The following is a 13,135-nucleotide window of genomic DNA, read 5'->3' as shown; positions in this document are numbered from 1 at the left end:
CCTGTGTGGACTCTCATATGCACTTTTAATGCACCCAACTGAGAGAATCTTTTCTCACAAGTGTTACATTGGTACGGCTTCTCACCTGTGTGGACTCTCATATGCGTTTGTAATACGATCAGCTGAGAGAATCTTTTCTCACAAGTGTTACATGTGTACGGCTTCTCACCTGTGTGGATTCTCATATGCACTTTTAATGCGCCCAGCTGAGAGAATCTTTTCTCACAAGTGTTACATGGGTACGGCTTCTCACCTGTGTGGATTCTCATATGCTTTTGTAATGCGCACAGATGAGAGAATTTTTTCTCACAAGTGTTACATGGGTATGGCTTTTCACCTGTGTGGACTCTCATATGCCGTTTTAATGCACCCAAATCACAGAATTTTTTCTCACAAGTGTTACATGGGTACGGCTTCTCACCTGTGTGGACTCTCATATGCACTTTTAATGCGCACAGCTCAGAGAATCTTTTCTCACAACTGTTACATGGGTATGGCTTCTCACCTGTGTGTGTTCTCATGTGCCTTTTCACTTTTGCCATTTGAGTAAATCTTCTCCCACAAGTGTTGCAGGGGTACGGCTTCTCACCGGTGTGGACTTTCATATGCAGGGTTAATGCACCTGGCACAGAGAATCTTTTTTCACAAGAGTTACATGAATACGGTTTCTCATCTGTGTGGATTGTCAGGTGTCTATTCAATTGGGAAATATACTTAAAAGCTTTTCCACAAGTGTCACACTTCAAAATCTTTTTACCTTTGTGAGTCTGAAACTTTGACATGGTAGTGTTACATACATTGTTACTGTGACTTTTACTTTTACGATGTCTCTTCTGTCGTTTTGGCTCTGTATTGCTAGTTGATCCTGAGTCTACTTGTTTGCCTCCTTTGTGATCTTGGCTCTCAGCTACATGAGAGATGTGAGAGAGGAGCCAGTCATCACTGTTTGGTACCACAGAGCTTTTAACTGACATGCTGACAACATGCTCTTTCTCTGTTGCACTCTCAGTTTCATCAGGACTCCAGTCCAGAGTCTGATCTTCACCGTTGTCACTTTCCTCACAAGTTGGAGTCAACATAAAGGTTTCAGTCTCCTGCTTCAGTACCAGCTCTTCTACCTCCAGACTGGTGTAGAGTTCCTCCTGTTCCTCTTTAATCTGTGGAGGCTCTGGGTCGTTCGTGTAACTGTTGCTGTTATGATGTCTCTTCTGTGGTTTTGTCTCTGCATTTCCAGTTGATCCTGAGTCTCCTTGTTTGCCTCCTTTGTGATCTTGGCTCTCAGCTACATGAGAGTTGTAAGAGAGGAGCTGATCATCACTGTTTGGTTCTGGTACCACTAAGCTTTTAACTGAGATGCTGACAACATGCTCTTTCTCTGTTGCACTCTGAGTTTCATCAGGACTCCTGTCCAGAGTCTGATCTTCACTTGTGAGGAAAGTGACAACACTTTCCTCACAAGTTGGAATCAACATAAAGGTTTCAGTCTCCTGCTTCAGTACCAGCTCTTCTACCTTGAGACTGGTGTACAGTTCCTCCTGTTCCTCTTTAATCTGTGGAGGCTCTGGGTCCTCTTGGTCCAGACTGCAGTTCCTGTCCTGGTCACAGAACTGCTGGTCAGCGAGAACCTCCTCTTCCTTACAGACATGTTGCTGTGGGAGCTCTGGAGGGACAAAAAGGGGAAAAGGTAAAAAATGTGGTACCGCTTTCTGATAAGGTACCCTGTATAAAGGATTTATAAGCATTAATTAATGGCTTAATCAATAGTTAATAAATCATTCACTAAGGCTTGATAAATGTTTAATAAGCCATTAACATTAACACACATAATACATTAGCACAATAAACCTTTATCAGTGATTCATAATCATTTATACCTGCAGGACTGTTTGATATAAAACATTAATTGAGGGTTGAATGATTTTCTGACTTGTTATCAGGTCTTAAAAGTTATTAATCAAGGGTTAGTCTATCACATTGTCTAAATCATCAGTAAGTGGTTGAACGGTACATTGGAACTGTCCTCCTAAAGAATTAGATAAAGCAAATGAGATTTTTCACAACCTGGCAACCTAAAAACTACCCTTAAAAAGCATTTAGAAAGCACTAGTAAATGACTTACTAACTATTAATTAAACAATTAATGCTTATGAAGTCTTTATAAAAGGTGCCTTATTCTACCAAAAATGCAGACATCCGATGATGTTGATTCAGGGTTAAGGGAAAAGTTGAGGGGAAGGTTAAGGGAAACTTAAATAATGATATTTAGAAGTTGATTCTCCGTTTTTTGCACCACTTAAACTTATGATATAGTATTAAACATCATAGCAAAAGCCTTTACGTTGTGTAACTTCATTTTAATAATTGTAAAGCCTATATTCTGCTTTTGAAAACAGAGAAAACATCAAGTTCACTGATATTTCTCCATCAAGACAACATCAGACCAGGTCCAGATCAAAAATCACTGAACTTAAGCTTGTCAAATCTGGACTTTCAAATATCCATGTTTTAATTGGTCTCTGTAGCCTTCTTGTTAATCTAATCCAGATTTGACAAGTCCAAATACAGTGGTTCTTGATCTGGACCTGGTCTAACGTCGTCTAAATGGAGAAATATCCGTGAAATCATCCTTTTTTCTTTTTTCAAAAGCAAAATAAAGCTTTCACAAATCTGAACGTGATTTTAAACAGTATTAAAGCTTTTGCTACGATGTCTAACCGTTTTTCACACGTGTAGGTGTTGCACAAACGGACAATCAGCCGCTAAATATTCTTATTTTTCATTTTTATTGTAATTGTTTCTCATAACTTTCCCCCCTTAACCTCCCCCTCTCAGAAGCTAACTTAAGCGTCCTACACACCCGAGCAAATAATTACAAGTATATCTTTTAACCACTATGGTGTTATAACGCTGATTCCTATGTTTTATGTTAAATTAATTTTACATACCTGTTCTGTGTAACTTTATTTCAGGTTTCCAAACGATATCCAGCAGTCTGCGCTGACGATCGATCTCTACCTCGTAATCGACGATAGTTCTTTGAAAAACCCGGAATATTTCTTCAGCAGCAGAAGTTAGTCGCTCGCTCATGAACTCTCTCAAACACTCAACTGAAGACATCGCTGCTTAATTACAAATAAGATATCTCATTGTTCTGCTGAGAGACTTCTTCCGAGCACAGGATGCCAATAAGCTAACGTGATTAGCGCCTGTGTTGTTTACTTCCGCTGAATGTTACACTGATAAATCCCGACAGCGGAATCTCATGTTTTTTCGTTCCGCTTGTTGTAACGAGTTGTCTCAGTGTCATTTGTGGCTTATAGATAAGCAGCACCACAGTTTTTAAATCTGATGTCTGTGGCAATTTTTCCGCGCTAGCACACAGGCAATGATGTGATTTACATCAACCAGCAGTGATTGGTTTGCAACTGCTGACTGGGACGGACTCTCCTCTTCTCAGCGCGCCCCCAGTGGCGTTGCGTCACTAGGGTGGGGGCGACTGATTTAAAAAGTATCAGGTCTGTGGTGATGACGTCGACAGTATTTGTGTCGTCACTCTTAGGGGGGGAGACAAAAGTTCTGCACTGCAGGTTTAATGTCATTTTTAGTTTTCCTAATCATCCAATCAATAAAACCACGAATATCAGTTTGAAAAGCCATCATGAAAAAATATTTTATTGTTAATAAAAAACTTTTGACAATAAAAAGTTTATCTCGAACCTAGAAAAAATACAAATGTTTTTGTCAACAGTAACATGAAGAAAAAAAAGCATTGTTGACAGTGTACAACTTACATGAAGATATTCTGAACCCCTCTTCATGGAGAATGTTTTATATTAATTTACAAAGATGTTGGTGAACACTTGCATACAAGAGTTTTGGCTCAAGTGTTTGTCCTGTTCATGGATTGTTTTTTGTCAACATGTGCTGCCATTATATGTTCTTGCATGTTTTATCAATGAATCACTACAACTGAATCCTGCAACGTCTGAAGAGTGCCCTGATATGCCTTTTCTTGTGATTTGGCACTATGTAAATAAAATTGAATTGAACTGAATTGAATTACGTGGGTACGGCTTCTCACCTGTGTGGACTCTCATATGACGTTTTAATGTGCCCGTTTGAGAGAATCTTTTCTCACAAATTTTACATGAGTATGGCCTCTCACCTGTGTGTGTTCTCATATGATATTTTAATTGGCCCGTTTGAGAGCATCTTTTCTCACAAATGTTACATGAGTACGGCTTCTCACCTGTGTGGACTCTCATATGCATTTGTAATACGGTCAGCTGAGCGAATTTTTTCTCACAAGTGTTACATGTGTACGGCTTCTCACCTGTGTGGATTCTCATATGCACTTTTAATGCGCTCGTCACAGAGAATCTTTTCCCACAAACGTTACATGGGTACGGCCTCTCACCTGTGTGGATTCTTGTATGTGTTTTCAATGCGTGCGGATAAGTAAATCTTTTCTCACAAATGTTACATGGGTACGGCCTCTCACCTGTGTGGATTCTCATATGCGTTTTTAATACGTGCGGATAAATAAATCTTTTCTCACAAGTGTTACATGGGTACGGCCTCTCACCTGTGTGGATTGTCATATGCGCTTTTAATGCGTGCAGATGAGAAAATCTTTTCTCACAACTGTTACATGGGTATGGCTTCTCACCTGTGTGTGTTCTCATGTGCCTTTTCACTTTTGCCATTTGATTAAATCTTCTCCCACAAGTGTTGCAGGGGTACGGCTTCTCACCGGTGTGGACTTTCATATGCAGGGTTAATGCAGCTGGCAATGAGAATCTTTTTTCACAAGAGTTACATGAATACGGTTTCTCACCTGTGTGGATTGTCAGGTGTCTATTCAATTGGGAAATATACTTAAAAGCTTTTCCACAAGTGTCACACTTCAAAATCTTTTTACCTTTGTGAGTCTGAAACTTTGACATGGTAGTGTTACATACATTGTTACTGTGACTTTTACTTTTACGATGTCTCTTCTGTCGTTTTGGCTCTGTATTGCTAGTTGATCCTGAGTCTACTTGTTTGCCTCCTTTGTGATCTTGGCTCTCAGCTACATGAGAGATGTGAGAGAGGAGCCAGTCATCACTGTTTGGTACCACAGAGCTTTTAACTGACATGCTGACAACATGCTCTTTCTCTGTTGCACTCTCAGTTTCATCAGGACTCCAGTCCAGAGTCTGATCTTCACCGTTGTCACTTTCCTCACAAGTTGGAGTCAACATAAAGGTTTCAGTCTCCTGCTTCAGTACCAGCTCTTCTACCTCCAGACTGGTGTAGAGTTCCTCCTGTTCCTCTTTAATCTCTGGAGACTCTAGGTCATTCGTGTGACTGTTGCTGTTATGATGTCTCTTCTGTGGTTTTGTCTCTGTGTTTCCAGTTGATCCTGAGTCTCCTTGTTTGCCTCCTTTGTGATCTTGGCTCTCAGCTACATGAGAGTTGTAAGAGAGGAGCTGATCATCACTGTTTGGTTCTGGTACCACTAAGCTTTTAACTGAGATGCTGACAACATGCTCTTTCTCTGTTGCACTCTCAGTTTCATCAGGACTCCAGTCCAGAGTCTGATCTTCACTGTTGTCACTTTCCTCACAAGTAGGAGTCAACATAAAGGTTTCAGTCTCCTGCTTCAGTACCAGCTCTTCTACCTCCAGACTGGTGTAGAGTTCCTCCTGTTCCTCTTTAATCTGTGGAGGCTCTGGGTCCTCTTGGTCCAGACTGCAGTTCCTCTCCTGGTTACAGAGCTGCTGGTCAGCAAGAACCTCCCCCTCCTTACAGACATGCTGCTGTGGGAGCTCTGGGGGGACAAAAGGGGGAAAAGGTAAAGCATTAACATTAACACACATAATACATAACACAATAACCTTTTATTAATGATTCATGATCATTTATACCTGCAGGACTGTTGATTATTATGAAACATTCATTGAGGGTTAAATGACTTTCTGACTTGTTATCAGGTCTTAAAAGTTATCAATTAAAGGTTAGTCTATCATATTGTCTGAATCATCAGTAAGTGGTTGAACGGTACATTGGAAGTGTGTTCCTCAAGAATTAGATAAAGAAAGGAGGGAGTTTTCACAACCTGGCAATCCAAAAAACACTTTTATTAATGGATTATAAATTATTTATAAAGCACAAGAAAATGATTTATTAACCATCAATTAAGCCATTAATTAATGCTTATGAACCCTTTATAAAAAGGTGCCTTATCAGAGAGTTCTACCAAAAATGCATACATTCAATGATGCTGAAGTTAGCTTTCGATTTGGGGTTAAGGGAAAAGTTGAGGGGAAAGTTAAGGGTAAATAATGATATTTAGGAGCTTATTCTCTGTTTTTGCACCACTGACACTTGAGAAAAAGGTTTTAGACATCATAGCGTGGCAGAAAGGGGATGAGGTAAGAAGAGCAGCATAGCACTTTACCTCCTAGAAGGAAAAGAAAGGGAAGTGGTATAGAAGAGGAGATGAATGAGACACACGTGTGAGCTGGGGGGGAGGGGAAACTGACAAAAGCAGCATGGAGGCAGGCAGAGAGGAGTGAGAGTGAAAAGGAGGAAATAACTAAACTTAATCCAGTTTCTGGACAATCTATGCAACCTCTTAAAGAAAAACAGCAAACTACATAAAAGTAAAAGAGAGTGGCAGTAGTAAAAAGAACCGCCTGGATTTTCCTGGATCACCCCGAACAATCCTGGGCTGAGGAAGTGTGTTTATACCCAGAGCCTGTTTGGGAGGAAAGTTTTGTCTGCCCAAGAAAGAGAAGCTACGCGCTAAGCCTTCCTACCTGAAAGGCCGTATTCAGCCCAAATCTGGTTGTGTGGGTGTGTTTATTTGTAGCCACTGTGAAATTATTTATTCCTCTCATCATCATCAAAATGAGTCAGGAAGCTGTCAGTAAAGCCTAACTTTACTTTTAACGTAATCGAATGAAAAGAAACGTCCTCCCTTCTTCTTAGTAACATCATTGTCCTCCCTAATGGCAGGGTTGTATAGCTCCGATCAGTCTGATCGCTGGCTGTGACTGACCACTGCAGCGTGACTCTCCAAAAGTTGATTCTTGTTCAACTTTCTCGCCGCAGGCTGCCGCAGCGCCCCTTCAGTCCCCACACCCGCAGTCTAAACGCACTACCCCTATTTAAATGAATTGGAGGACTGGCGTTTTTGCTGTAACGCCTGATTTGGTGTGAATTCAGCCTAACTCTCCACCTTTAACCCCCATCCCCCCTCAACCAAACTGAACCTACTCCACTGCCCCCCCCCCCCCAAAAAAACCCACACATATCGCACAATTCAGCTGAACTGAACTGAATTTAATCTCTTAACACACAACTCGCAACAATCTCTATAACAAAAAGGAACTGAATTTAAATGTGACCGGATTGGTCTGGATAGAGATTTTTTTTGTTATTTCCACCGACTTTTCCCTCAAACCTGAAGCAGAAGATAAGCGTCGTAGCCATCCGAGCAAATAACTGCAAGTATATGATTTAACCACTGTGGTGCTATAACGCTGATTCCTATGTTTTATTTTTAAAATAATTAAGGTTTTACAGACCTGTTCTGTATAACTTTATTTCAGGTTTCCAAACAATAGCAAGCAGTCTGCGCTGACGATCGATCTCTTCCTCGTACTCGACGATAGTTTTTTGAAAAACTCCGAATATTTCTTCAGCAGCAGCAGTTAGTCGCTCGTTCATTAACTCTCTCAAACACTCAACTGAAGACATTGTTGTTTAATTACAAGTGAGATGTATTTCTGTCCTACTGAGAGACTTCTTCCAAGCACAGGACACCTAGCAACCAACGTGACTAGCTCCTGTGTTGTTTACTTCCGCTGGATGTTACACTGTTAAGTTCCGACAGCGGAATCTTGTGGTTTTTCGTTCCGCTTGTTGTAACGAGATGTCTCAGTGTCATTTGTGGCTTATAAATTAGCAGCAGTAACTGCACAGAGGTTTTGTGTTTAAACTAGACATAAGAACTCGTAACTCGGACATGAGAAAATTCATTCATAAAGGTTCGAGGTACTTGCACTTGAATTTATCCATTTTGTGCAGTTTTGATATCAATTACTCAAAGAAATGCAACATTTTGTATTGGACATTTATTTCAAAGCTCTTTTTTTGTTGTTGTTTGTTCTGTTTTATTTTCTTTTGTTTTTGTTGATTAACATAGTTACATAGTAGCTTCACTCTTTTTCTGCAGTGGAGACTTCTTGATTTAAGGCAGTATAGTAACCAGAGTAAAAGATAGCAGCTTTACATGTTGACCTATAGACCTGTGCAGTTCATCACTATAAGTAGAGGGACACACACAAAAATCATGTGTTGTTTCTTGAGGAGCCATTGGCCTGTCGTACATCATCTACAAATTGTGTTTCATCTCTAAAGCAGAAAACAACAAACATTTTATCTCAAGTTAAACTGGGAAAAAATACAAACAAATTATAAGATTGAAAACAAAAACAAAAAGAATCTCAACATCAAAACATCATCTGTAATTTGTGCGTCATCACTAAAGCAGCAAACAATTAACATTTTTTTCTCAGGTTAAACTGGGAGGAAAATACATTAAAATGATAAAATTTTTTAAAAAAAACACTGCAGACAAGAAGACTCTAGTTGACTAAATGACAACTTAGAGGTCCAATATGAAACTATACCGCATCCAAATTTGTCAATGAAATGCTGGAGTGAACACTAAAATTAGTAGTTACAGTAACATGAAGAAGAAAAAAAAAAAAAACAGGTTGTAGTTTGAATACACTTGATAGCACTGTTGACAATTAACATTAACATTTTTTCTCAGGTTAAACCGGGAGGAAAACACATTAGAATTATAAAATTAAAAAAAAACACTGCAGACAAAAAGACACTGTTGACAATGTACAGCTTACATGAAGATATTCTGAACTCTTCTTCATGGAGAGTATTTTACATTCATTTATAAAGATGTTGGTGAACACTTGCATACAGGAGTTTCAGCTCAATTGTTTGTCCTGTTTATTTGTTTTTTGTCAACATGTGCTGCCATTATGTGATTGTATTATAACTGAATCCTCTGCAATGTTTCACACATACAAGGCTACAGGCATGTGTGGTAATCTTATATGCTTCTCCACTTCACACATGACAGAATCTTCTCTGTGTTGCAGCAGGTTCTCATGTAGATTGTCAAGTCAACACAAAGCTCTCCCTCATGTTTTCCAATGATAGGGCTTCTCATCTGGAGAATTCTAATGTGTCTTTTCAAGTCTGACATCTGGCAATCTTTTCTTACTGTGTGTTCTCATGTGAATCTTCAAATAATCTCCACGTGAGAAATCTTTTCCACAAGTTTTGCAATTGTACGGCTTCTCACCTGTGTGGATTCTCATATGCAGTTTTAATGCGTACATATAAGTAAATCTTTTCTCACAAAAGGTACATGGGTACGGCTTCTCACCTGTGTGGATTCTCATATGCGCTTTTAATGAACTCTGCTCAATGAATCTTTTCTCACAAGTGTTACATTTGTATGGCTTCTCACCTGTGTGGATTCTCGTATGCGCTTTTAATGCGTACAGATAAGTAAATCTTTTCTCACAAAAGGTACATGGGTACGGCCTCTCACCTGTGTGGATTCTCATATGCACTTTTAATATATTCAGCTCAAAGAATCTTTTCTCACAAGTGTTACATGGGTACGGCCTCTCGCCTGTGTGGACTTTGCGATGTCTATTCAAGTGGGAAACACGCTTAAAAGCTCTCCCACAAGTGTCACAATTCAACACCTTTTTACCTGTGTGGTTATTCAATTGAGTCCTTTTTTTTTTTTTACTTTTATGATGGCTCTTCTGGGGTTTTGTCTCCGTATTCCCAGTTGATCCTGAGTCTCCTTGTTTGCCTCCTTTGTGATCTTGGCTCTCAGCTACATGAGAGTTGTGAGAGAGGAGCTGGTCATCACTGTTTGGTTCTGGTACCACTGAGCTTTGAACTGAGATGCTGACAACATGCTCACTTTCTGTTGCACTCTGAGTTTCATCAGGACTCAAGTCCAGAGTCTGATCTTCACTGTTGTCACTTTCCTCACAAGTAGGAGTCAACATAAAGGTTTTGGTCTCCTGCTTCAGCACCAGCTGCTCTCCCTCCAGACTGTTGCAGAGTTCATCCTGTTCGTCTTTAATCTGTGGAGGCTCTGGGTCCTCTTGGTCCAGACTGGAGTTTCTCTCCTGGTTAAATAGCTGCTGGTCAGCAAGATCCTCCTTACAGACATGTTGCTGTGGGAGCTCTGTGGGGACAAAAGGGGGAAAAGGTAAAGCATTAACATTAACACACATAATACATAACACAATAACCTTTTATTAATGATTCATGATCATTTATACCTGCAGGACTGTTGATTATTATGAAACATTCATTGAGGGTTAAATGACTTTCTGACTTGTTATGAGGTCTTAAAAGTTATCAATTAAAGGTTAGTCTATCATATTGTCTGAATCATCAGTAAGTGGTTGAACGGTACATTGGAAGTGTGTTCCTCAAGAATTAGATAAAGAAAGGAGGGAGTTTTCACAACCTGGCAATCCAAAAAACACTTTTATTAATGGATTATAAATTATTTATAAAGCACAAGAAAATGATTTATTAACCATCAATTAAGCCATTAATTAATGCTTATGAACCCTTTATAAAAAGGTGCCTTATCAGAGAGTTCTACCAAAAATGCATACATTCAATGATGCTGAAGTTAGCTTTCAATTCAGGGTTAAGGGAAAAGTTGAGGGGAAAGTTAAGGGTAAATAATGATATTTAGGAGCTTATTCTCTGTTTTTGCACCACTGACACTTGAGAAAAAGGTTTTAGACATCATAGCGTGGCAGAAAGGGGATGAGGTAAGAAGAGCAGCATAGCACTTTACCTCCTAGAAGGAAAAGAAAGGGAAGTGGTATAGAAGAGGAGATGAATGAGACACACGTGTGAGCTGGGGGGGAGGGGAAACTGACAAAAGCAGCATGGAGGCAGGCAGAGAGGAGTGAGAGTGAAAAGGAGGAAATAACTAAACTTAATCCAGTTTCTGGACAACCTACGCAATCTCTTAAAGAAAAACAGCAAACTACATAAAAGTAAAAGAGAGTGGCAGTAGTAAAAAGAACCGCCTGGATTTTCCTGGATCACCCCAAACAATCCTGGGCTGAGGAAGTGTGTTTATACCCAGAGCCTGTTTGGGAGGAAAGTTTTGTCTGCCCAAGAAAGAGAAGCTACGCGCTAAGCCTTCCTACCTGAAAGGCCGTATTCAGCCCAAATCTGGTTGTGTGGGTGTGTTTATTTGTAGCCACTGTGAAATTATTTATTCCTCTCATCATCATCAAAATGAGTCAGGAAGCTGTCAGTAAAGCCTAACTTTACTTTTAACTTTATCAAATGAAAAGAAACGTCCTCCCTTCTTCCTAGTAACATCATTGTCCTCCCTAATGGCAGGGTTATATAGCTCTGATCAGTCTGATCGCTGGCTGTGACTGACCACTGCAGCGTGACTCTCCAAAAGTTGATTCTTGTTCAACTTTCTCCCTGCAGGCTGCTGCAGCGCCCCTTCAGCCCCCACACCCGAGTCTAAACGCACCACCCCCATTCAAATGAATTGGAGGACTGGCGTTTTTGCTGTAACGCCTGATTTGGTATGAATTCAGCCTACCTCTCCTCCTTTAACCCCCATCCCTCCTCAACCAAATGTGATCTGTGATTATGAATGTGATTGCTGTTTCTTATACGGATATGGGGTAATAAATATGAAGTATGATTTGGTTCCAATAACACTTACTTTTGTTTGGCTATTAAAACAGACAAACGACTGAGTTTACTGATATTTCTCCATCCAGACCGGATTGGACCAGGTCCAGCTTAAAAACCACTGTACTTAGATTTGTGAAATCTGGAGTTTCAAATCATTGCTTTTATGAGTCTCTTTGTTTCACAGATCTGAAAGTGCGTTTAAACAGCGTTAAGGCTTTTGCTACGATGCCTAACACCTTTTCACAGGTGTAAGTGGTGCAAAAACGAAGAATCTGCCGCTAAATGATTATTTATCATCTTTTCTTATTATTTCCACTAACTTTTCCCTCAAACCTGAAGCAGAAGATAAGCGTCGTAGCCATCCGAGCAAATAACTGCAAGTATATGATTTAACCACTGTGGTGCTATAACGCTGATTCCTATGTTTTACTTTAAAAATAATTAAGGTTTTACAGACCTATTCTGTGTAACTTTATTTCAGGTTTCCAAATGATGTCCAGCAGTCTGCGTTGACGATTGATCTCTTCCTCGTAATCGACGATAGTTTTTTGAAAAACTCCGAATATTTCTTCAGCAGCAGCAGTTAGTCGCTCGTTGATGAACTCTCTCAAACTCTCAACTGAAGACATTGTTGTTTAATTACAAGTTAGATGTATTTCTGTCCTGCTGAGAGACTTCTTCCAAGCACAGGACACCTAGCAACCTACGTGACTAGCTCCTGTGTTGTTTACTTCCGCTGGATGTTACACTGTTAAGTTCCGACAGCGGAATCTTGTGGTTTTTCGTTCCGCTTGTTGTAACGAGTTGTCTCAGTGTCATTTGTGGCTTATAAATTAGCAGCAGTAACTGCACAGAGGTTTTGTGTTTAAACTAGACATAAGAACTCGTAACTCGGACATGAGAAAATTCATTCATAAAGGTTCGAGGTACTTGCACTTGAATTTATCCATTTTGTGCAGTTTTGATATCAATTACTCAAAGAAATGCAACATTTTGTATTGGACATTTATTTCACAGCTCTTATTTTGTTGTTGTTTGTTCTGTTTTATTTTCTTTTGTTTTTGTTGATTAACATAGTTACATAGTAGCTTCAGTCCTTTTCTGCAGTGGAGACTTCTTGATTTAAGGCAGTATACTAACCACAGTAAAAGATAGCAGCTTTCCATGTTGACCTATAGACCTGTGCAGTTCATCACTATAACTAGAGGGACACACACAAAAATCATGTGTTGTTTCTTGAGGAGCCATTGGCCTGTCGTACATCATCTACAAATTGTGTTTCATCTCTAAAGCAGAAAACAACAAACATTTTATCTCAAGTTAAACTGGGAAAAAATACAAACAA

The 13,135-nt window shown here is 39.7% G+C and overlaps 1 protein-coding gene across 18 annotated transcripts in view; it reads right to left on the bottom strand.

Moving 5' to 3' along the window:
- Positions 1-13,135, bottom strand: part of LOC122999833 (zinc finger protein 883-like) — a 44,416-nt gene that overhangs the window by 12,264 nt on the left and 19,017 nt on the right. For 2 of the 18 annotated variants that reach the window (XM_044377139.1, XM_044377128.1), the window contains exons 1-2: positions 2,946-3,460; positions 506-1,660 (exon numbers count right to left, since the gene is read on the bottom strand). The exons of 2 other annotated variants lie outside the window; for them this stretch is intronic. In XM_044377139.1, the coding sequence (XP_044233074.1) occupies positions 506-1,660; positions 2,946-3,117 (1,327 nt within the window). In that variant the 5' untranslated portion in view covers positions 3,118-3,460. Of the gene's footprint in view, positions 1-505; positions 1,661-2,945; positions 5,813-7,574; positions 9,045-10,262; positions 10,289-12,247; positions 12,552-13,135 lie in introns of those variants that run through there. 14 more of the 18 variants (XM_044377157.1, XM_044377148.1, XM_044377119.1 and 11 more) reach the window with 13 other exon arrangements.

This window comes from Thunnus albacares, chromosome 2, assembly GCF_914725855.1.
Source record: "Thunnus albacares chromosome 2, fThuAlb1.1, whole genome shotgun sequence".
In the NCBI taxonomy this organism is placed as follows: domain Eukaryota; kingdom Metazoa; phylum Chordata; class Actinopteri; order Scombriformes; family Scombridae; genus Thunnus; species Thunnus albacares.
The sequence above is the reverse complement of the archived record's forward strand: the minus strand, read 5'-3'. Positions and strand labels throughout refer to the sequence as shown.